The 23458-nt window shown below is 52.2% G+C and overlaps 3 protein-coding genes across 3 annotated transcripts; 2 read left to right on the forward strand and 1 right to left on the reverse strand.

The window, feature by feature from the left end:
• Positions 1-3470: 3470 nt before the first annotated feature.
• Positions 3471-3776, forward strand: LOC141934206 (feather keratin Cos1-2-like). The gene has a single exon (XM_074849543.1). The coding sequence runs from the start codon at positions 3471-3473 to the stop codon at positions 3774-3776; it is 306 nt and encodes a 101-aa protein (XP_074705644.1).
• A 12134-nt stretch (positions 3777-15910) lies between these two features.
• Positions 15911-16216, forward strand: LOC141934332 (feather keratin Cos1-2-like). The gene has a single exon (XM_074849694.1). It carries the CDS (start codon positions 15911-15913, stop codon positions 16214-16216), a length of 306 nt encoding a protein of 101 aa, XP_074705795.1.
• Positions 16217-17104: 888 nt separating this feature from the next.
• Positions 17105-23182, reverse strand: LOC141934288 (uncharacterized). Its single transcript, XM_074849656.1, has 5 exons — positions 23131-23182; positions 22462-22744; positions 18020-18113; positions 17436-17575; positions 17105-17198 (listed from the first exon to the last, which is right to left on the reverse strand). The coding sequence occupies exons 1-5, from the start codon at positions 23180-23182 to the stop codon at positions 17105-17107; spliced, it is 663 nt and encodes a 220-aa protein (XP_074705757.1).
• Between the last annotated feature and the right edge of the window lie 276 nt (positions 23183-23458).

The following is a 23458-nucleotide window of genomic DNA, read 5'->3' on the forward strand; positions in this document are numbered from 1 at the left end:
GCACTCCGAGCCCGCCCCGGGGGCCCCTCGGGCTGCTGCTGCCCTCGGAGCCGCTGTCGTCGGCCGAGGGGCCCGTGAAAGGCCGGCAGCGGCCCCGGGAACAGCGGCTGGGAGCGCGCAGCGAGCAGGAGGCGGCGCCGCGGCAGAGACCGGCCGGAGCGGAGCTGCCCGCAGCGGCACGGGCTGTGCGGGAGTGCGGGCAGAGGCGGCACCGGCACCGCCACCTCGGCCGCGGGAACGCCGCTGCCCTGGAAGGAGCCCTAGGGGACGAGGAACGGCACGGCAACAGGGCGTGGCGGGAAGCTTTGGGTGTTCGAATTGGAAAACCGGGCACTTAAGAGTAGATGTGGGAGGAAAGGGCACGCGGTTCTGCTGCTGGATGCTCTCCTCCATCAGGACAAAAGGCAAAGGCAGATTTCAGGTGAAGTCTCCAGGCCACGCCATGCACGTGTCGACTGCCAGGCAAAATGCAGGAAGAACCAAGTGCTGACGGGCACTTCTCGGGGCAAGGAGGGCAGGCAGGGGGAGGTTGTGCAAGCGGGGGAGGTGGAACAAGTACAGGGAGAGAAGCTGAACGCATAAGAGGAGAAATCAGTGCTGCTGGCAGGGATGTGGTCTGGGAGAGAAACAGCACCTTTCTGGAGCCAGATGGATTCTTCCTCCCTGCAAACACAAGGACAAACCCAGCCCTCCTCTCCAGCACTTCTCAGGCAGCTTCTCTCCCCAGCTGACACCGTGACTCACAAGCCCTTGATCCTCCCTCCTCTCCCTCACTCCAAAGGTGTCTCATGTGGAGGGAAAATACCTACGGAGTCTTAGAGCACGTCCACAGTCTAGTCCATATTTTCTCTTTCCTTTGAAATCTTATTTCCTGCACCTGCGGGAACAATTTGGCTGACAGAGATCAGTGTCTGCCTGTTGCCTGTGGTTGGGTGTCATCCCCAAACTTGCAGGAAGTTCTGACGTTCCCACTACTCGTGGTGTTCATGAAAACATTTGAGTATCGATCCTCCTGCTGATCGCTGAGAAAGCCCAACAGTAAGTGTCTGCTAGCAGGGCTTTGACTCATCAACAACTCTTTGAGCCTCATAGTCCAGCCAATATTCAAACACCTGATCATCTTCTCACTGAACCCATCTCTCAAAAATTCGTTCATAAAGGAAGTGCAAGACAGGCTGTCAAGGTCTTGCTAAACTTTAGGTATGCAGCTCCCCTGCCCTTTCCTTGTTCCACTGTGCCTTTTAACTCCTCAGAAAGCAATGAGGGTGGTCCTCAGCTACAAAAGAGCCTCATCTCAGCAGCATCTCCACGGAGAGGGGAATCAGCCCTGGCTGAGCTCTCCCAGCAGAGCTCCCTGGCACTGATCTCCCCGAGGTCACTCAAGGGAAGGGGGGAAGCCTTGGCTGCACTGTGTCCAAGCTGGGCCTGAGCCCAGGCAGACAAATATTCAGGAGGGGAGATGGGCTTAGAACATTTACCCACTGTACACAGCCGTTGTTGGAAAGAGAGTCTCTTCTGGGCAGCCCTGTGGGACAGCAGCAGACTTTGGGGGATGTGGTGTCGAATCTAATGCCCCTTCCCTGCCCGGGGCATTTGCTGGGCACTCAGAGTGAGATTCCAGTGTGGGGCAGGAAGTTTTCTATGGTCTGAAATCCCAAGCCATCATAATTTCTTTGGCTTTCCTTGTGAAACCCACAGGGTCTGTCACTGCCACTCAGAGCACAGCGATATCAGCCTTCATGCTCCTTTCATTCAGTACCTGTTTCTTCCAAGATCTCCGTCCCTGCCTGATACAGCACCAGGTTGATGGGATGCACAAATACATTTGTCATGTGCAGGGACCTGAGAGAGGGCCATGTCCCAGCCCAGACACCACCGACACTGCACGGGAAGCAGATGCACTCAGGGATGGCCAGCACATGGTCAGCAGGATTCCTCAGCCTTTCTCCTTGCCCAGAAAGCAATCCCCGTCCTTCTGAACTCTCTAGAGCTGGGGAGAGCAGCCGTGTCCTGGCCTGGAGAGGCAGGGAGGGGGCACTGCCAGCCGTGCTGAGGCACTCCCACTGTTGTTACACTGAATTAAACTAAGGAGCCAAGCTGGAGTGAAACCATCCTTGTAGTGGCCTGACATTGGCAGCAGTGGAGCATGAGCTTTGGAGGGGCAAGAAAAGGAGGTCTCAGGAGCCAGGGGCTGCACTTCAGAGCGTCTTCACTGGACACATCTCTAGCAGGCTGGTGCCATCACCGTTCAGCTGCACTCAGGCTCCTTCTGACCCTGGGAACCTGCTGCTCTGTGGTGCTCATGGACAGAGCAGAGGAGAGTGTAACTGCCATGAGCAGCACATTCCCTCGTCATAAAGGACACACACAAAGACATAAAAAAAGAGGCTCCTGCACACCATCATGGCAGTATACACAAGTCTATGCTCCCAGATGCATTAAAAAAACCCCACTGCTTACAAGTAAAGACAAGGAAAGAACACAGATGGGAACACAAGGGACCATGTCCTCTGCTGAGCATGCCAAGTGTTAGGCAGGATGGGGTCAAACCGCAGTAGCATAACACCTACACCTGGGGAGGCAACAAAAAGAGACAACTGAGGTGAGCTGAAGAAGGAGGCAGGAAAAGAAAATTACATGGAACAATCTCATGCATGGGAGCCCACGGTATCCATCTGAGGATGGCTGGAGCTTCTTCCTCAGAAACAACATTTCAAATAGCCCTACCAGAGTGACCCAGACTGACATCACTTGTCTGCACTAAAAACATCCAACACTTGAGCTGAGTCTTCTGCCAGCACTGCTGCATTCCTGCCCTAGAAATCCTGGAGCCTTTCATCCCAGTGCTCAGAACAAGCCTTCACTGGGGAATGGGCATGGCACAAACCTGGAAATGAAAAGGAGCAGTGCAGGAAATGAAAGCACAGCCCATAGCATTAGCTGCGATGGTTTGCATTCAAGATGAGCTTGTCAGAAAATTGTTACCTCTGCAAAGGTGCCTCTGGTCCTGCGGCAGTGAAGGGCAGGTATAAAAGGCAGCCCAAGTCCCTGCTCTCTCATGCACTTCTCTTGGCTCCTTCTGCTTGGGAACCAGGTGAGTCTGAAGCCCCTTTTCCTCCTCATCCACAGTGAGATTGCCACTTAAGAGACATCCCAGCTGATATTGCTCTGTCCTGTCCTGGGGTTTGGGTCTTCTTGTCATGACAGAGGGAACTGAGGACAAGGTCTGCGTACAGAGAGATTGGCAAGTTAAGGCGGTTTCGGTTTATGAATTAGGAGAGATCTTCATTGGGTCAGGCTGCTCTTTTTTGTCGGCATGAAGACGATATGGCTTCTGGCAGAGCTTCCAGCTCCCTACTCAGCAGTGGACTTGGCTCCTTTGTGACAGGGTAATCAAGGAAGCCCCTCACCCACCCTTGTGCTCTGCTTCCTCCCTGCTTCTACCCAGGTGCACCTCCACCCTCAGAGACATGTCCTGCTATGACCAGTGCCTGCCATGCCGGCCCTGTGGCCCGACCCCGCTGGCCAACAGCTGCAATGAGCCCTGTGTCAGGCAGTGCCAGAGCTCCACCGTCGTCATCCAGCCCTCCCCCGTGGTGGTGACCCTGCCCGGACCCATCCTCAGCTCCTTCCCACAGAACACCGTTGTGGGCTCCTCCACCTCCGCTGCCGTTGGCAGCATCCTCAGCTGTGACGGAGTGCCCATCAACTCTGGGGGCTTTGACCTCTCCTGCATTACCAGCCGCTACTGTGGCAGAAGGTGCCCCCCCTGCTAAAGGTGCTGGAAATGCCTGGAGGACACACCTGGAGGAACTCAGAGCCTGGTGCTGGGCAGAGGATCAAGATTTTGGAGGTTGTTTTCAGAATAGCTGAATGGTTTTGCCTTTCTTTCCATTTTCTTTGTTTACTGCCTCCCCTCATGCACCACAGTGACAGCTATGTAATGCCATCTATCTCATCTTCCTCCTCAGGACAGGCAGACCAGACATCATGCAGGAACTTCTCTACAGCCAAGGACTGCAGTTTCTCAGCTGCCTCAAGGGCTTGCTGTGCTGCTGACCTCCCCTTCGAGTGATTTTGTTTCCATCTTTGGACTCATTAAAATTCTGCTGCATTCAAGCCTGGCCTCCATGTGGTCTTTCCCTGTGTGGACACTCCCCAGGCTGCCAAAGGGGAAGGGTGTTCCTCTGGGTGCAAGGGGGTGAGGGCACAAGGAGACCTTGCCTTGTTGTGTCTCTGTGCACAAATGCCCAGAAAGGCAGGAGGCTCTGAGGGCTCAGCAGCCCCATCAGCTCCTGAGCAAGAGCGTTCCTCTTGCTATGGCTGGAGCTGCACTGCCTTGGCAGGGGGTTGGCTTTGGGCTCTGAAAGGTGATTTGCTTTGCAGAATGGCAAGAGTAGTAAAGAAGGGAAGAGCCCTTGGGATGGCCCAGAGCTGCTCCTCCACCTTCATCTGCCCTCTACCACTCAATCTAGGGGCCATGGCCAGCACACATGGATGGGACTAGCAGGGAAAAGTCACCCATGCTGCTGAATGTCTTGAGGCTGGAAATTGGAGCTACACCTGTGGGAGCTGAGGGTAGTCAGCACAGAAATGGGGACAGTGAAACAGTGTATTTCTGAGGGGGATCTAATTGCTCTGAGACAGAGTGTGCAGGAGAACATGAAGATCAGTGAGGACAAGGGTGCTGGGTGCACTTCCCAAGAGAGCTGTGGGTAAGTGCAGAGCTCTTGACTCCTTCATTGGTCCCTCCAGAGAGTTTGTGCTCAGGAACTGGCTGCCATTGTGGGGAGAGAGGATTTTATTACATGTAAATCCTTCTGATCGGTGGAAATGTGTCTCAGCAGACACTACACTCTCATATGCTATTTCCTATGTGAACATCCAGATGCCTTGACAAAAGTGTACAAGTGGAAGAATGGAAATCCCCCCACACATGTCCTTCATCAAGAGGGAATTACAGCTCATGAAGCACAGCTCAGAACAACTGAAAGACAAAAGCTCTATAACAGTGTTTCACTTCCATGTCTGAAATCTTTTTCCCTAGTCATGCTGCTAATCACCATCATCACCATCCCATATAGACCTCCTATGCTACCAGACTAGACCTTATCAGAAGCAGAAGGTACCTCAGGTCCTTCGCAATGATTATACCGTCTGCAATTGTCCTTGTAGAAGAGGGAGGGATGGCATTTTTTCTGACAGATGAGTAAGCCCTTTGGACGAAACACTGCCAAAGCTCTGCTACTGACTGTTGGCATGACCTCTAGTTTGAATGCACAACTGTGGAGATGTGGAAAATTTAGGATAAGGGCACAGTTGCCATGCAGGCTTTACACTTCAAACTAAGGGTATTGTTTCCAGAATTGGTTGTCTTTTAATAGTGATTTAAACCATGCTGTGTGTCTGCTGTGTGTAAGGCAGGCACTGAGCTGTCTCAACCTGTGCTTCTTACTTCACTGCTGTGGCCTGTTTCTATGGCCCATGTGTCTTCATCTACATGGGACCCCCCTTCAGCAGGGTCACTAGGCAGAGCAGTGGTTCTTGTTTTCATTGTTCTTATTCCCCATCTCAACCCCTTGATTTAGGCCCTAAGAAACAGGGATGCAGAAGCTGCTCTGAGCAGGTTCAGGAACTGGCATTTGTTCACATGAAGTAAACAACTGGCAGGGTGTTGTGACCCTCACCTGAAGACCGTTGTACGTTGAGGAGTTCTGGATCCATGTAACAGATAACCTGAGGTGATCCTGGCCTCTGCTGTGTTGTGCTACACGCAGAGCCCTCCTCCTCCAGGACTGTAGTCTCAGAGCAGGACTGGCTGCTCTGCGTCATGCTGACACCTCTCCAACTAGTAAAACATTGTTAGAAGCTGGGGTTGTCCAGCAGACACATTTGCCTTTCAAGAACCTTTCTTGGCCTGTACAGAAAGCGTCTGGGTCCTGATGCAGGACCGTAGGTTACTGGGTTTTGGGTATAGCAGCTGCTCCCCATAGTGTCATCCTGCCAGAGTAGTCAGAGGCCGCTGCTCTGTGTTTGCTGTGCTGCCTCAGGGGTATGGGCACAGCCTCCTGCCTTCCCAGGGGACTGTGGCCCAGCACTAGGAGGAGTGCAGTCTGTTCTCATGGTGTGGAAAAAACCTGCTCCAGTGTGGGTTTCTCTCCATGGGTCACGGTTTCTGTCAGGAGTCTGCTCTAGCTTGGCTCCTGACAGAAACTGGCTGCAACATCCTCAGGGCATCTCCACTTACTCCAGGGTGAAGTCCTCTGTGGGCTGCAGGGTGGATCTCTGCTCCATTGTGGTCCTCCATGGGTTGCAGGGGGACAATCTGCATTACCACTGTCTTCTCCATGGCTCCAGAACCTGGAGAACCTCCTTATCCTCTTACTTCACTGACCTTGGTGTCTGCATAGTTGTTTCTCTCACATTTTCTCATTCTTCTCTTGCAGCTGCTGTGCAGAGGCTTTTACCCTTCCTTGAATATGGTGTGACAGAGGCTCTTCCAACGTTGCTGATGAGCTCAGGTTTGGCCAGCAGCAGGTCCACCTTGGAGCCGGCTGTTACTGGCTCTGTCCAACATGGCGGTAGCTACTGGCAACTTCTCACAGAAGCCACCCCTGCAGCCCTTCCGCTACCAAAACCTTGGCAGGTAAATCAAATGCACTCTCCTTATTCTTGTGCTATTATGTGCAGAAACCGTTTTGCATATAGGAACTTTGGCTTCAGGATAAACGCAGCCAGCTCATGATGACTGAGGAGACTGCAAGCAGCTCCCTCTCCCTGCAGGCAAGTACACCACCTGCACCTGCATGCAAAACACAAGAAAAACCACCAGCACATCAGTTAAAATGGGGGGGAGGGGGGGAATTACATGAACATTCACAGAGTAGTCAAACCATTTTTTCAGCTGCTTTGTAAATTATTTTTGCTTCTGTAATTCTCTGCCTTTTGAAGAGAGGGTATTTACCTTAAAGTGAGTCTAGAGGTGGGTTCACTACTACATCACTTCTGGTGCACCAGCCTCAGTGTCTGCAGCCTGAGGGGAGTCTGGCTTGTCGCAGGCACACACCCTTCTGCTGCCACATGAGTGTGTCACTGTGGCACCGCTCCCTTTGCAAGGGCAGGGGTTGGTCTCAGACCCTTGAGGAGGTCACTAACTTCAGGTCGGAGTTTCTAACATGCAGGATTTGTTTTTACTTTTACGTGTAACTGGTGAATTCTTTGTGGGGCTGCAGCCCATACACATGGAAATACACATACAAACATTGGTGTGCACAGATGTTCTCTGTGTGTCTTTGGGAAAGTGTGTCCACGACTGTGCATGTATTTTAGCACACGCACATGTCTTTGTGCAGGAAAGCATGAATGTGTGTGACTGGTCAGCATGTATGTAATTGTGTGGGCACAGGTGATGTAGATGTGTGCTTTTGTGTGTGTACATGTGTGTAGAGGAGCATGCATGTATATCTGTATGCAAATGCATGCATGCAATGTTACCGTAAAAGCTGGCAGAGGAACTCTAAGACTCGTTTTGGAGTTTTAGAGCAGGAATGTGCATATGTGTAAGCATACATGTGTTTGACTATCTGTGCGTACATTTGGCATGGGGGGGTGGCTGTGCATGTTGGTATGAACATGGGCTCCTTTGGCAACATGTGTGCACACCCCTCTTTCTAAGGGACACGTATGAGTTGCTCTGTGGGTGCATGTCAGACCATGTGTGTGGTTGTGCCTGTGTGTGTGAATTTGTGTGTGCACTGAAGGTGATCTGTGACCAAGGAAGGATCTGGCAGGGAGGGCAAGAAGGCCCAGGTGCAGAAGGGGTGAAAGTGGCTGGCAGCAGGGATGCCAGAGACAGAAGGACTCCCTGCAAGGGAGTGCAGTTTCCCTTGGTGAGGAGAGAAGAAACAGCTGCAGCATTGTCTTGTAGCAGTGCTGGAATGTGAACACTCAGTGGCCGCCTTTGGGCAGCAGAGCAGGTGCTGGGGGACAGACCCAATGTCAGGCTGAGGTGCCTCATGCCAGCCCTCACAGGATTGGTGCTGGTGCCAGTGCACATAAGGAATCGGCTCCTGACGCATCTTTGCAGACTCCTTGTAGAAATTATTATGGTGGTAACACTCTAATATTTTGATCATTTGGTGGTGGTGACTTTTTTCATATCTAACCAAAAGTATGTGTTAAATTTGCCTGAAAGTGTGCAATAAAAATTCCCAAACAGCACCCATATCTGTCTGTGTGAGCATGTCTGTGCGTGTGTATACGTTGGTGTGCATATAGGTGTGCATGTGTGTGCACCCATGAGGGTGCGTCAAAGGTCTTGCTTAAATCCATGTACAGCCCATCCACTGCCCCTCCCCTTCCCCACAGTGCCAGTCACCTCCTCACAGAAAGCAATGAGGTTGCTCAGGCATGATTTGCTCTCAGTAAACCCATGTCAGCTGCTCCCAACACACTTCTTGCCTTTCAGTTGTTTAGGAACAGCTTCTGAGAGTATTTGCTCCATCTCCATTCCAGGGACTGAGTAGAGACTGTCCAGCCAGCTCCTCAAACACCCTTGGATACATCTCAGGTGGTCCCATGAGCTTGTGTATATCCAGATGAGAGTAAGAGCTCCTGAGTTCTTCTTCTACTGTGGGTGCTGCTTCATTCCCTGAGAGCCTGCGGGAAGTTTGAGAGATGTGGTGAGCCTGAGGAGAAGCCATATTAGTAAAAACTGAGTAGAAATAGGCATTGAGTACATCAGCCTTTTCCCTATCATTTGTCACCAGGTCCCCATCCTCACTGAGCAATAAGCCCACATCTAGTTAGCCTTCCAAGCACTTCAATCCCATGGCCAAACCCCATAGCCAAGTCCAAAGTTCTCAAGGACAGATGGAGAGCAGGGAGAAAGCTTTTTTGTGTGTGAATGGGCTCAAGCTGTTCATGTTACTCTCATCATCTGCATCTCCCCCTCACAGCAGGTGCAGATCATTCTCCCCTCAACCACATTGAAACCTTTGAGACAGGACTTGCAGAAGATTAATCTGCTGAGTCCAACACCTCTGTGTGCGTACATGTGTGTGTGTGTGTGGTTGGTGTCTGCAAGTGGAGGCCTATAACAATTAGTGATTAATGTGTACAGAGAAAATATCCTAATCTTGAGAATAGATATATCCTGGCAGAATTGCTCAAACAAGGCAGATAAAAAAGAACATCTTGGCTGGACAACAGAGTTGGGAAACATCCAAGGAGAAGAAATTTCCGGATTTTATTTACCACCTACACAGCTGTCAAGCTTGAAGGAGTCACCCCGTGGATACACCACAGCAGGACGAAGCCAGCCACACCACCAGAATGGACTGTTAAACAAGAAGGACTTCTGCGCTTAAAATTAACCCGGGAATCATGAAGTCCTGGGTTACACCTCTTGTGGTGATCTCAGGAGGTGCAGAAGTTGATACAGACGGGGGGGGGGCCGATGCAGACTTAGATGAAAACTTGATTCTAACTTTGATACAAGGGTTTGGTAGAATGCATAATCTTACTAGTGTTACAGCACGCATCCCATTTCCTCATTCAACTAGTCAGCCTATCCCGTGGGCTGTTCTACCAATGAATTCATCTTTGTTAGGGGAATATGACAACATCGAAAAAGCCTTTGAATGGGCTAACGTCTCCTATTATTTAGAGAAAGAGAACAAGTGTAGACAAAGAGGTAGTGATGTCTTACAAGATGCTACTCCTTGAAGATTAGGAGATAATAGAACAGTATTCGGGAAGGGTTCAGAGGAACAATGTCCCTAAGGATCACAACCCTTAAATGCCCAGTTTTTGGGCCTCTGGCAGACAGGCTGCAGGATTACTGGAACTCTGTGTTACTGCTAGCAAAGTGCCTAATGGGGCCACCGCTCCAGAATGTACTAACCTTAGGAAAAAAGTCAAAGTTTGGACAAGACCTTTAGAAGATCTATAAGAGGTATATGGGTATTGGAGGTATATAGGAAAGGTAGACTGGTGCTTTAATTGGGGCACGAAGCCTATTTATGACAGCAGAGCTGGTTGGAGGTGCCCCAATGTCCTAAATCATAGTAAAATATCAATCCTAAGTTCTACTTTGATGATGACAGAATATTGTAAGAAACAAAATTTCTCAAATGGAGATTGTAAACAAGGAATTTTGTCTCCACGTTACACGACATGGGTCACATCAAATGGATATTGGACTACCCGACTACAGCTTAGTACAATAACTAGACAAGTAACTTTAGGATTACTGACCCTATGTAGTACATGGAAAAAGAGGCCAATCAAAGCACGATACTGGGGACAAATTAAAAGGGATACCGAAACAGAAAAAGACCTTGATACCTGGACAGGGCCTTCCACAGCACTACCCAACTTGATTGGAGGCTCCAAAGTTTCCTATTACCAGGACTAATGACTTTAGAAAATCAAGTAATGATAGAGAATTTGACTTGGCAAGTAGAAACCACTCATTAAGAGAGCTTTAAACTAGGTTTGAAGGGGGAAGGGGACAAAACTGGAACTCCCAGAAATAAGCCCCAGGGTAGATTACCAGAGCTTGTGGGCTGTTGTGGCAGTGATGACCCTCACCCTGCCATCTCAGTGGAGGTAAGGGATGTAGACATGCAGCACACCAAAGATGCAAGGGATACTGATGGATCAGTAACTGTGTTAACACCTGTGAAAGGTCAGGCCGGACTTAGGACCTCTAAATGCAAAAAGGTGCTGGGGACATCAATCCATCTGAAGTGCATCTATACCAATGCACACAGCATGGGTAACAAACAGGAGGAGCTTGAAGCTGTGATGCAACAGGAAAATTATGATGTAGTGACTATTCCAGAAACATGGTGGGATGTCTCCCATGACTGGAGTACGCCAGTTGATGGCCACAAGCTCTTTAGAAGGGACAGATAAGGCAGGAGAGGCGGTGGGGTGGCGCGGCGCTGTATGTTAGGGACTGTTAGGATTGCTTCGATCACATGTGTAGTGAAGACAGGGTGGAGTGTCTTTGCATTAGAATCAAGGGGAAGGCCAACAGGGCAGATGTTGTAGTAGGAGTCTACTATAGGCCACGCAACCAGGACAGAGAGGTGGATGAAATACTCTATAGGCACTTAGGAGAAATCTCACGAACGCTTGCCCTTGTTCTTGTGGGAGACTTTAACTTCCCAGGCATCTGCTGGAAATACAACACAGCAGAGCAGGACCAGTCCCAGAGATTCCTGGAATGTGTGGGAGATAACTTCCTGACACAGCTGGTGAGTGAACCAACCAGAGAAGGTGCCCTGCTGGATCTCCTCTTTGTGAACAGAGAAGGACTGGTGGATGATGTGGTGGTTGGAGGCTGACTAGGGCACAGCAGTCCTGAAATAATGGAGTTCTCTATTCTTAGAGAGGCCAGGAGAGGGGGCAGCAGAACTGCCATCCTGGACTTCCCAAGGGCTGACTTTGACTTGTTTAGGCACCTGCTTGAGAGAATCCCTTGCGAGACGGTCCTGAAGAGTATAGGGGTCCAGGAAGGCTGGACACTCTTTAAGAAGGAAGTCTTAATGGCACAGGAGCAGGCTGTCCCCAGGTGCTATAAGAGAAGCCGGTGCCAGAGAAGACTTCCCTGGCTAAACAGGGAGCTTTGGCTGCAACTCAGGGAGAAAAGTAGAGTTTATGGCCTTTGGAAGAAGGGGCTAGTGATTCACAATGATTACAAAGATGCTGTAAGGCTATGCAGGGCAGAAATCAGGAGGTCTAAAGCCCAACTAGAAATTAATTTGGCTTCAGCCGTCAAAGATAACAACAAATGTTTCTATAAGTACATCAACAGCAAAAGAAAGACTGGGGAGAATCTCCATCCCCTGCTAGACGCAGGAGGAAACATGGTAACAAGTGATGAGGAAAAGGCTGAGGTTCTTAATGCCTTCTTTGACTCAGTCTTTAATAACAAGAATAGTTGTACTGAGGGAATCCAGCCTCCTCAACCAGAAGACAGAGACTGGGAGAATGACCCCCCCCACAGTCCAGGAGGAGACAGTCAGTGACTGCATCACACAGACATACACAAGTCTATGGGACTGGATGGGATACACCCGAGGGTGATGAAGGAACTGGCTGGGGTGCTTGGCAAACTGCTTTCCATTATTTCCCAGCAGTCCTGGATGACCGGGGAGGTCTCAACAGATTGGAAACTGGCCAATGTGACGCCCATATATAAGAAGGATCGGAAGGATGATCTGGGAAATTACAGGCCTGTCAGCTTGACTTTGGTGCCCGGGAAGCTGATGGAGCAGCTCATCCTGAGCACCATCATACAACACATGCAGGACAACCAGATGATCAGGCCCAGTCAACATGGGTTTAGGAAAGGCAGGTCCTGCTTGACAAAGCTGATCTCCTTCTATGACAGGGTGACCTTGACTTTAGTAAGGCCTTTGACACCGTTTCCCACATCATTCTCCTGGCAAAACTGGCTGTTTGTGGCTTGGATGGGCACAAGCTTTGCTGGGTAAAAACCTGTCTGGATGGCCGGGCCCAAAGAGTTGTGGTGAATGGAGTCAAATCCGGTTGGCGGCCGGTCACGAGTGGTGTCCCCCAGGGCTGGGTTTTGGGGCCACTCCTGTTTAACATCTTTATTGATGCTCTAGACGAGGATATCAAGTGCACCCTCAGTCAGTTTGCAGATGACACCCAGTTGGGTGGGAGTGTTGATCTGCTCGAGGGTAGGGAGGCTCTGCAGAGAGACCTGGCCAGGCTGGAGCGACGGGCTGAGGCCAACTGGGGGAGTTTCAATAAGGCCAAATGCCGGGTGCTGCACTTGGGCCACAACAACCCCCAGCAGCGCTACAGGCTTGGGGAGGAGTGGCTGGAGAGCTGCCAGTCAGGGAGGGACCTGGGGGTGTTCATTGACAGCCGGCTGAACACGAGCCAGCAGTGTGCCCAGGTGGCCCCACAGAAAGGCCAATGGCATCCTGGCTTGTATCAGCAATAGTGTGACCATCAGGGTGAGAGAAGAGATCTTACCCCTGTACTCAGCACTGGTGAGGCCGCACCTCGATTACTGTGTTCAGTTTTGGGCCCCTCACTCCAAAAAGGACATTGAATTACTCGAGCATGTCCAGAGAAGGGCAACGGAGCTGGTGCAGGGTCTGGAGCACAAGTCTGGTGCGGAGCAGCTGAGGGAACTGGGGTTGTTTAGTCTGGAGAAGAGGAGGCTGAGGGGAGACCTCATCACCCTCTACAACTACCTGAAAGGAGGTTGGAGAAAGGTGGGGATGAGTCTCTTTAACGAACTAACAAGTGATAGGACAAGAGGGAATGGCCTCAAGCTGTGCCAGGGCAGGGTCAGACTGGCTCTTAGGAAGGATTTCTTTGCAGAAGGGGTTGTTGGGTGTTGGAATGGGCTGCCCAGGGCAGGGGGGGAGTCCCCATCCCTGGAGGGGTTGAAGAGTCGGGTTGACCCAGCGCTGAGGGATCTGGTGGAGTTGAGAACTGTCAGTGTGAGGTTAATGGTTGGACTGGATGATTTTCAAGGTCTTTTCCAACCTTGATGATTCTGTGATTCTGTGAAATTACAAGACCAGTACACCTCTTAAGACCCCCTGACTTTGTCAGTGTATAGAAACCAGTAACCTTATTTTTATTTTTGTATTTTACTGCAATGTATATAACTTGATTTATATTCATTTATATTTCAAGTATACTTGAAGCAGCTCCTCTTTCAAGAGCTCCTCCAATAAATCAACCTCTCTCCAATGTTCTCCCTCAGCCAAGGGGACATCTGGAGAATGGTGCATGAAGAGATGTCATCTGGATCATTTCCATTGGCTGAGCTGGTGAGTGAAGCCTGCCCAAGACTTCTAGCAAACACTTCCAATGCCTTACATGTTTAAGGAGAGCTGGATTAAGGGGGATTTCTCTACTCTTAAGCCACATGAGACTTCTGGTATGTAAATTCCTAAGGAGGGAGAAAGGAGGGAAAGGGATCCTTCAGATGGTGGTTCAGATCCAACTGTCTTAGATACCTACCTGAGGATGAGATTGGTTCTCCCCTAGAGCATTAATCAAGAATCCTCCTTTATCTGCAGGGAGGGCATAGATGAAACCCCTCAGTTCACCGGGGTTCTCAGCAGAGCTACCTTGAGGGGGTTTCAACTGAGAGGATTTTGCCTTCAACCACTGAGGCATGGGTGCCTCTGCCCAAGTAGAGATGTCTGACTTTTTCATCTAAGCTTCTCACTAGCTTCCTGCCTTAGTCCTTAGAGACAACATTGCACTTCTAGTGGGCTTTTAGTCGTGTCTATGAGGCAAGATGGGCCATGTCTCTCTCCCAAGAACCTTTACTCTGTCCAAAAATGGGGGGTAAGCTGAGGAACTGAGATAAGAGGACTTCATCATACACCTTTCAAGTGGGTGAGCAGAAGTCCTTCCCCTGACTCTGAAATGGCAAAATTCCAAAGAGGTGACTCCTACCCCTAGTAGCTATGCTGAGAAGCAGTGGTCAGTGGAGGAAATGGTGGTATTAACAAAAGCTAACTGTGCTAAGACATGGAAGAAAGAAAATGTACAAGACCATGAGTCATTGAGTAATGACTGTCATGATAGCCTGCTGTCCTGTGTCCCTGCCATCTCATTTGGAAAATTCAGTGCCTCTTCCCTGGACACATCTCTAGCAGGCTGGTGCCATCACCGGTCAGCTGCACTCACACTCTTTCTGACCCTGGAAACATGCTGCTCTGTGGTGCTCATGGACAGAGCAGAGGAGAGTGTCTGGGCCATGAGCAGCACATTCCCTCGTGATGAAGGACACACAAGGAAGTACATAGGCTCATGAACACCAGGGTGGAATTATATAAAAATATGTGCTCCCATCTACATCCCCACAAACCCATCTCCTTACAAGTAAACACAAGAAAAGAACACACATGGTAACAAAAGGGACCATGGACTCTGCTGAGGATCCCGGGGGACTGGGCAGTGTTAGGCAGGATGGGGTCAAACCCCAGCAGCACAACACCTACATCTGGGGCGGCAACAACAAGTGACCACTGAGGTGAGCTGAGGAGGGAGGCAGGGAAAGAAAATGACATGGAACAATCTTATGCACGGGAGCCCACGGCACTCATCTGAGGATGGCTGGAGCTTTTTATTAAAAAAAACACTTCAAACAGCCCCACCACAGTGACCCAGACTGACATCACTTGCCTGCTCTGGAAACATCCAACAATTCAGTTGAGTCTTCTTGCCAGCACTGCTGCATTCTTGCCCTAGAAATCCTGGGGCCTTTCATCCCAGTGCTCAGAACAAGCCTTCACTGGGGAATGGGCATGGCACAAACCTGGAAATGAAAAGGAGCAGTGCAGGAAATGAAAGCACAGCCCATAGCATTAGCTGCGATGGTTTGCATACAAGATGAGCTTGTCAGAAAATTGTTACCTCTGCAAAGGTGCCTCTGGTCCTGCAGCAGTGAAGGGCAGGTATAAAAGGCAGCCCAAGTCCCTGCTCTCTCATGCACTTCTCTTGGCTCCTTCTGCTTGGGAACCAGGTGAGTCTGAAGCCCCTTCTCCTCCTCTTCAAAAGGAGATCTCCACTTGACACACATCCCAGATGATATTGTTCTGTGTGTCCTGGGGTTTGGATTTTCTTGTTATGACAAAGAGAAGTGGGGAGAAGGTGTGCTTAGAGAGAGGTTGTGGGGCTGAGGGGGCTTTTAGGTTTTGGATTAGGACAGAGCTTCACTGGGCCAGGCTGTTCTTTGTGGGGGAATGAAGACCGTGTAGCTCTTGGCAGAGCTTCCAGCTCCCCACTCAACACTGGCCTGGCTCCTTTGTGCAAGGGTAACCAGGCAGCTCCTCACCCACCCTTGTGCTCTGCTTCCTCCCTGTTTCTACCCAGGTGCACCTCCACCCTCAGAGACATGTCCTGCTACGACCAGTGCCTGCCATGCCGGCCCTGCGGCCCGACCCCGCTGGCCAACAGCTGCAATGAGCCCTGTGTCAGGCAGTGCCAGGACTCCACCGTTGCCATCCAGCCCTCCCCCGTGGTGGTGACCCTGCCCGGACCCATCCTCAGCTCCTTCCCACAGAACACCGTTGTGGGCTCCTCCACCTCTGCTGCCGTTGGCAGCATCCTCAGCTGTGACGGAGTGCCCATCAACTCTGGGGGCTTTGACCTCTCCTGCATTACCAGCCGCTACTGTGGCAGAAGGTGCCCCCCCTGCTAAAGGTGTTAGGAAATCCCCAGGGACACACCTGGAGGAACTCAGAACATGGTGCTGGGCAGAGGATGAACATTTTGGAGGTTGTTTTCAGCATAGCTGAATGGCTTTGACTTTCTCTCCTTTTCCTTTGTTTGATTTGGTTCTCACTGACAGCAAGATCTTTCCAAGGCCAGCCTGGTGGGGACTATCTGTCTCCTCTCCCTCTACAGGACGGGCAGATAGACATCAGGCAGGAACTTTACAGCCGAGAACCACAGACCCTTGGTTGCCCTCAGGGCTCCCTGCACTGCTGACGTCGACTTGGAGTGACTTTGTTTCCCTCTTTGACTCATTAAAGTTCTGCTGCATTCAAGCCTGGCCTCCATGTGGTACTTCCCTCTGTGTACAATCCCCAAGCTGCCAAAGGAGAAGGGTGTTGCTCTGGGTGGAAGGGGGTGAGGGCACAAGGAGACCCATCTCCATTCAGACAGAATGGGAGGTTGGGGCACCCTGCAGTGGCTCGTCTTGTGGGCATCATCCCTTGGAGCTGAGGAAGTCACCCCTGGCTCCTCTGCTGCCACTGACCATCAGGCCTTGCATGCAAGACAAAAAGCTTCAGTCTCTCTTGCCCAGGGTCTTCCTTCCAAAGATGCTGGAGGGCTTCCTCAGACCAGGGGACATACCCCTCTCCTTCCACAGCTGCATGGCCCAGCTGTCCTCCTCCCAGCTCCTGGGCAGGGACCAATGCTTCCTCCACCTTCTCATGGCCTATGGCCACTGCTTGGTTACCTGCACCCCACTGTGCCATGGGGCCATCACACATCAGGCTGTGTGTGCCTGGCTGGTGGCAGGGACATGGCTGGCTGGTTCCCTGCCTCCTGCTCTGCACACAATAATCAACTCCCACTTGGTTTACTGTGGGCCCAGGCACATCCACCACTTCTCTGGTGTTCCCCCAGCCTTCCTGGACATGGCTTGTCTGATAACAGAGCTGCTGGAACCGACTCTGTTGGGGGAGCAAAGGAAGAAACTGGGGGGAGAAACGATCTCTTCTTCCTGTGTCTGAAATGCTCCTTCTGGGTTTCTCCCTCCTCCAGCAGCAACACCTGTGGCTCCCTCAGCCAAGGGCATTCTCAGCATCTCCACAATGAGGGGCCCTGGGGGATCTGGGAGCCCCAGTTATTGGAAGGGGCTGTTCTCAGTCAGCTGACAGTGGAGTCCTCACCTCCCCAGCTAGAATCACCTGCTCATCTGCACAGCCACTGCTGGGCCATCTGGGAGGTCAGGGTTTTTCACATCTTCCCCTGATGTCCTCAGCTCTATGAGGACACTGCTATTTCTCCTGGGAACAGGTGCCACAGATGCAGAGATGATGAGGAGAAACTATGGGAAAGGCTGAGGTGTCAGCAGGGAACAGGATGAGGGATCAGTGGGTCATCCCCCACTCCCAGGGAGCACATGGGGCACCCTTTGAAGTGCTGCACTGCCAGTGGTGGGTATAGGGTAACCCTGCACCCCAGAGCTGTAAGGGCATGTGAAGCTGTGGGGGATGGGCAGGTGGGCTGCCCCTCTCCCACGCCTTTTCCAGATCAACTCCCAAGTGATCCCAAGCACCAGTCAGGGCAGAGATAACAAACTGTTCATTATCGTTAGCTTACCCTGACCTGAGCAGGCACAGACCTGTGCTGTGCTGAGCTGCACATATCACTTGGCAAAATTGCCATGAGCGTGTCCTTGTCTTGCCCTAGGAGTGAAGCTCCGTGCTTTCATATAAATGTCCTTTTGCTCAACAGTAGAAATTAGGAGTGGTTTATGTCCAAGGCAAACCCATGTAAAACTTAAAAGATGACGATGCCACTGAGTCTCAGCACGGGCAGGACTTGCACTATGTGCTAAACCCCAACTCGAGCTCCACCTCATGCTCCATAGGCCAGGGATCCCAGCAACTGAAGGGGCATAAAGTCAGCAGAGCTGCCCCCTTTCACCTTCTGTCTTATCTCAATGTTGGGGAAGGCAGCTCGTCTGTCGATAAACTGATTGAAGAAGAGTTTGACCTTGACAAGATTCCAGTGTACCCTTAAGATAGGGAAGCTATGCTTAAAGCATATAACTTTCAAGGAGCTGCTGACTACATAGCAGGATGAAGCAAGCAGGGAGGAAACTGATAAAGGTTATCCAATGAGAATGTTAAAAACAACTTTTTGACCAATTATATTGTGACACTCTGGCACCTGAAATATATAAAAATGCATGCTTTTAGTAATAAAAAAAATAGCCACTTGTTCACCCATGTGAGTGTGTGTGTGTGTGTGTGTGTGTGTGTGTGTCGCTTTGTCCATCTCTACAGCGACATCTCAATTAATGGTATTTTTATCGATACTCTGTGGAGCCAGAGTCACATTTTTACCGGGATCTATCTACACCCATGCTCCAACTTTATCATTAAAAGAAACACAATTCCAATATTCTAGGAGGATTTCCCCTGTTCCAGACTGTGTCCATTGCCTTTCACACTGTCGCTGTGCTCAAGAAGAGTTTAGATCCATCTGGCCGTTCATCCTCCAGTCAAGTGTTAGAAGCATCAAAAAGCTCTCTCTTAAGCTTCTCTTTTGAAGGCTGAAGGAGGCCAGTTCTCTCAGCCTCCCCTCATGTCTTGTGAAAGTACAAAATTCACTCAACAGTCAGAATCCAATATAACTGTTAAGCAGATATTCTTTATTAGCAACGCTGGGGTTGCCCTGGGGATTCTCCACCATAAGGGCTCCCAAGAACTAGCAAGGGACATCAGTTTACATACACACAAATCATACAAATGCATTAGATTCCCTGGAGAGGGGTGTCATGATAATGAGTTCCTGGAATTCATTTATATAGTCCAAGCATGCGTAGTAAAAGTAGAGCGAGGGTCTTCGATGGTCGAGGTCAAAAGTAAGTCTTCCTCATGGTGTTCATTAGTTGACCTTCTTTCCAGAGCATGTGCCGTGGAGTAAAGTCCAGGTGTCTTCTTCCTAACTCAGCAAGATCATCCTGCCTAGATAGTATCTCTGTGTCCTTTTGTTCAAGTCCCCCTTATCTTAGTTTGCCCAAGTGTCAACTGAAGGCTTTGAGTCTGCCATCAGTGACTTATACAGGGAGCGTTTTACTTTTGTCTACACAAAGACGCCTCGGGAAAACAGGAGTCCTTGAGAAACAACCACAAGCAAAGCTTTCATGCATCATAGTTTAGTCTTAATCAGAAATTCATTTCTTTGAGCCCTTTCACTTGTGTTACAGAAACACACAATTGGCACATTTGGAAGGAACTTCTACAGGTCAGTGGGTCCAAACCCAGATCAGGAAGAGTGACCTAGACCTGGTTACAAAGGACCGTGTCCAAATGGATTTGGAGGACCTCCAAGGATGGAGTTTCCTCAGCCTCTCTGGGCGTGTTGGCCTGCCACCATGGCGGATTTTTACAGCTCATCCCACAGCTTCCCCACTCCAGGAACAGACAGACTGAGCATAATAAGAGATGTGTGCACAGAGGGACACACTAGAACCCAGAAATGCACATCCCAGAACTGCAGCCACCAGCAGTTTACTGTTGGGCAAAGAACTCACAGGGACTCAGAGACACAGGGACTCCCCCAGCCAAGTGCTGTTGAGTTCCCACAGCTGCAGGAGAGACATGAAAAGCAGGGGGAGACCTCAAGGGGTTGAACAGAGCATCTTGTCCAGTGCCTGGCTCATGGGTCTTTGTCACAAGTTGAGGCTTTCACTGATCCCCAGAAGCAGGGCTAGGAGGACATTTGCCTTCCTTGGGTTTCTTTTGGCAAGGAGGTAACCCCACAGGAGCAGTCATGTCTCCTACCAAGAGCCCCCTTCTCCAAGAGGGGTCACTGGTGGACACTGAGGGAAGAGCAAGATTTGGACAAGCAGCTGCAATACTTCTCCTGAATACTCAGTGCTGTGTCCAGCTCACTTTCAGCAGCTCAGGATTGTTCCCGAGTCTGCTGTGGCAATGCACCCTCGTGGCAAGGAAAGCCAACAGCATCCTGGCCTGCAGTAGGAAGAGCATCACCAGCAGGACAAGGGACCTGATCCTTCCTCTCTACTCAATGCTGGTGAGGCCACTTCTGGAGTGCTGGATCCAGTTCTGGGCTCCATAATGAACATCTCCTGCCATCCAGTGTCCAACCAGAGACAGGGGCTTGCACCCACCTCTCTCAGGGTTGGAGACAGGCCCCTTTGCAGCCCCTCAGGTGCTCCTTGTCCCTCCTCAGTAGTGTCTGAAGGGAGGTGGAACCAGGAACAGCTACAGGCACCTGGAAGCAGGAGTGTGACTCTCTGTGCCCACAGGGATTTTCTCTCCCTTCTCCCCACACCATGGATGAGGCCCTTCAAGGGAAATGTCTCTGGGAACAGCAGATGCTGTAAACATCCCAGCCAGAGTCAGAGACATGACCTCTCTGTGGCAGGAGGACATCCAGCACAACCCTCTGCTTCACAAAAATCTTATCCACATCCCTCTCATTACAACTGATCAGCCTCTTTGTCTGGAGGTGACACTTCTGAGAAGAGTGAGAAGAGAGGATCATCTTATAAATTCAGGGGTGTTTCTGCCTACAGGGGGATTGGACTTCTTACGGGATGCAGTGGAAAAGAATTGGGGGACTGTGCAAGGGGTTGTGCATGGGTTGTTTAGGGGAAGCAGCAGAGACACGGAAATGGAAGGACCACGGCATTTTGGCATGGAGCAGGCATGGGAGGAGAGCTGGAAACAGGGACAAAAGGGGCTGATGCCATGTGACCATGGGGCTGATCCATGTGCTGGCCTGGCCATGCCTGTGGCTCTGCCTTGTTTGTCCCCCTGCCAGTAGTTCCCTGCAAACACAGTTACAAAGTGCAGCTGGGACAGGCACCATGGCTGATCCTTCACTCTGTGCCTTGGAACCCTCTGACCATTCACTTTGAAGAGCTGTGTTGGCTCCTTAAGCCTGTAATTGCTGAGTGATCTTACCTTCCTTATCTCAACTCATGAGGCTTTGGTAATATTTTCTCTCCCCTGCCCAGTTGAGGAGGGGCAGTGATAGAGCAGCTTGGTGGGGCACCTGGCACCCAGCCAAGTTTAACCCACCTCAGGTGCCCAGACCAGGCTTTTCCTGTGTCTCCTGGGCCTCAAATCAGAAAGACCTGAATCCTGTCAAACAGGCTCGTGGTCTCAACACTGAGCCACTGAGGGGAGCGCCTGAACGTGCCTGTGACCTCGACATCTGCTTCTCCTCTCGCTGTGGAGCTTGAACTCCTGACTCGGTGGGATGAATCTGTAACATGAACAGACACATTCTGAAAGATCCGTGACAGCCTGTAGCTGGAGTTTTTCATTCTATATCAGAGATTTTACAAAGTAACGAAATGTGGAACCATTTCTGGCTGTTCTTTCTCAAGGAAAGCTTTTCATTAGCAACTCAGCCCTGGAGTGTCCGTGGGGCCGGGGCAGAGGAAAGCACCTGCTCGGGGTTCCCTTGGCTGTCCTCGGGGGGAAAGGCCGGAGCCCGAGGAGGGGCCCTGTATGTTCCGTGTGAGCCGAGGGCTGCCCGGCTGCCCGTGGGCAGGAGGAGCTCTGCTGCACCGGGTACTTCCTGGCTGCGTTGGTTTCTTAATTGCCCCGTTGCTAATTGGCTCCGTCGAACGTGCAGGGAGGCTGTTGGCGGTACTAACAGCCTTGGGGGAGCCCTTGGTGCATGTGCCCGGGAAGGGCAAAAGCTCTGGGACTCTGTCCCCTGGGCGAGGCATTTCTGAGGCAGAGCTGGCCGGCCGTTACAGACAGGCCCGAGGATGCCCCGTTAGGCAGCAGAGTCTGAGCCCGTCGGGAGGCAGCAAGAGAGCCTGGGGGAAAGCCCGCCCTGCCCTGCCTGCCTTGCCCAGCCCGTCTGCCTGTCCCTGGGCAGCGCTGCCCAAGCGCGGCTCTTTGGTGGCCTCGGGAGCACAGACCCGCAGCGGCCGTCAATGAGAAGAGGTGCTGAGGCCAGGCCTTGACTGCTGGGGGGGCCTGGTGGTGCCGGTGTTGGTGGCGGGGCCGGGCGGGCGGGGGAAGCGGCGCGGGGCCCGGGGACAGGCAGGGCCGGGCGGGGCCGGGCGGGGCGAGGCGGCCCCGGCGGGCGGAGCGGCAGCGCCCCCTGGCGGGCCCGCCCGGGGCTGTCCCCCCGCCCCCGCCGGCCCCGCCCGGTCCCGCCCGCGGCGGTTCGTGCCCGGCCGCAGCCCCGGCTCCTCTCCCCGTGTCTCCCAGCGCGCAGTAATACACCGCCGCGTCCCCGCGCCGGGGCCGGGCGAGCCACAGGGCGCTGGACCGGCGGTCTGCCGCCACCGACAGCCGCCCCGGCGGGGCCTGCAGATCTCTGGAGCCTTTCACAGTGAACGCGAGGAATGCGGGGGCTCGGCCCGGGAGCTGACGGAACCAGTAGATGTAGTCGTTAGACTGGATGTTGGGGTGGGAGCAGTTGATGGTGACGCCGGTGCCCTCGTTGGTCTCTGCCGACGGCTCCTGCTGCACCTGGGCTCTGCCCGCAGCCACTGCCGAGGAGAAAAGAAGAATCCCTTTGCTTCAGCTGAACATGTCGTGCAGCGGGAGAGGGGAGAAGGGGACACTTCACAGATGATGGGGGTGTGATCTGAGAACACAGGATGGAGTGGACAGCTTCTCTAAGAGTGGTTGTTTGGGGACAGGATTGTATGAGGGATGTTTGGAAGGACAGTCCGAGTGAGGAAGAGGAGAAGGGACTGAGGAAAAGTGATTGGCTGGGATGGATGGATGGATGGATGCGGAAATGGTGTAAGAGTATAGAGAAGCAAGCTGGGAGGGAACGAGCTCATTGGGGGCAGAAGGGAGGACAGAGAAGAGAATAAGGTTCAAGAGGAGCAGGAGGGTCACAGGCGAGACCCGGCCCAGCCCCGCGCACCCAGGAGCACCGCGGCCAGCCCCGCCAGCCCTGCGCCCCGGCCCCGCCGCATCCCGCCGCTCCGCCGCCCGCGCCTCGCTGCCCCCCGCCAGCCCCGGCTCTCTGCTCCGGCCGCGGCGCCTCCTCTCCGCCGCCTCCGCTCCTCTCGGCCGCCGCCAGCTCCGCCCCGGGGCTGAGCCCTGCGCCGGCGCCGCTCGGGGGCTCGCCCGGGCTCAGAGTGCTCAGCGGCTCTGCACCGCCACCACTTGCGCTCCCGGCAATCCCACTCTCTCCCTCCTCCAGCAAGGGCTCCCCAGCAAGAAGAAGCCTGCCCAGCGCCAGCTGCAGC

Source organism: Strix aluco, chromosome 24, assembly GCF_031877795.1.
Source record: "Strix aluco isolate bStrAlu1 chromosome 24, bStrAlu1.hap1, whole genome shotgun sequence".
NCBI classification, from domain to species: Eukaryota; Metazoa; Chordata; class Aves; order Strigiformes; family Strigidae; genus Strix; species Strix aluco.

Excerpts from the sequence above, each read along its gene's own strand:
- LOC141934206 (XM_074849543.1), top strand. The coding sequence starts at position 3,471 with ATGTCCTGCTATGACCAGTGCCTGCCATGCCGGCCCTGTGGCCCGACC.
- LOC141934332 (XM_074849694.1), top strand. The coding sequence starts at position 15,911 with ATGTCCTGCTACGACCAGTGCCTGCCATGCCGGCCCTGCGGCCCGACC.
- LOC141934288 (XM_074849656.1), bottom strand. The coding sequence starts at position 23,182 with ATGCGGCGGGGCCGGGGCGCAGGGCTGGCGGGGCTGGCCGCGGTGCTC. Across the intron at positions 18,114-22,461 it reads GCGGCGGTGTATTACTGCGC|CATGAGGTGGAGCTCGAGTT; the intron begins GCTGGGAGACAC and ends TGGCCTATGGAG. Across the intron at positions 17,199-17,435 it reads GTGGCTGTGCAGATGAGCAG|AGTCGGTTCCAGCAGCTCTG; the intron begins GTGATTCTAGCT and ends CTCCCCCAACAG.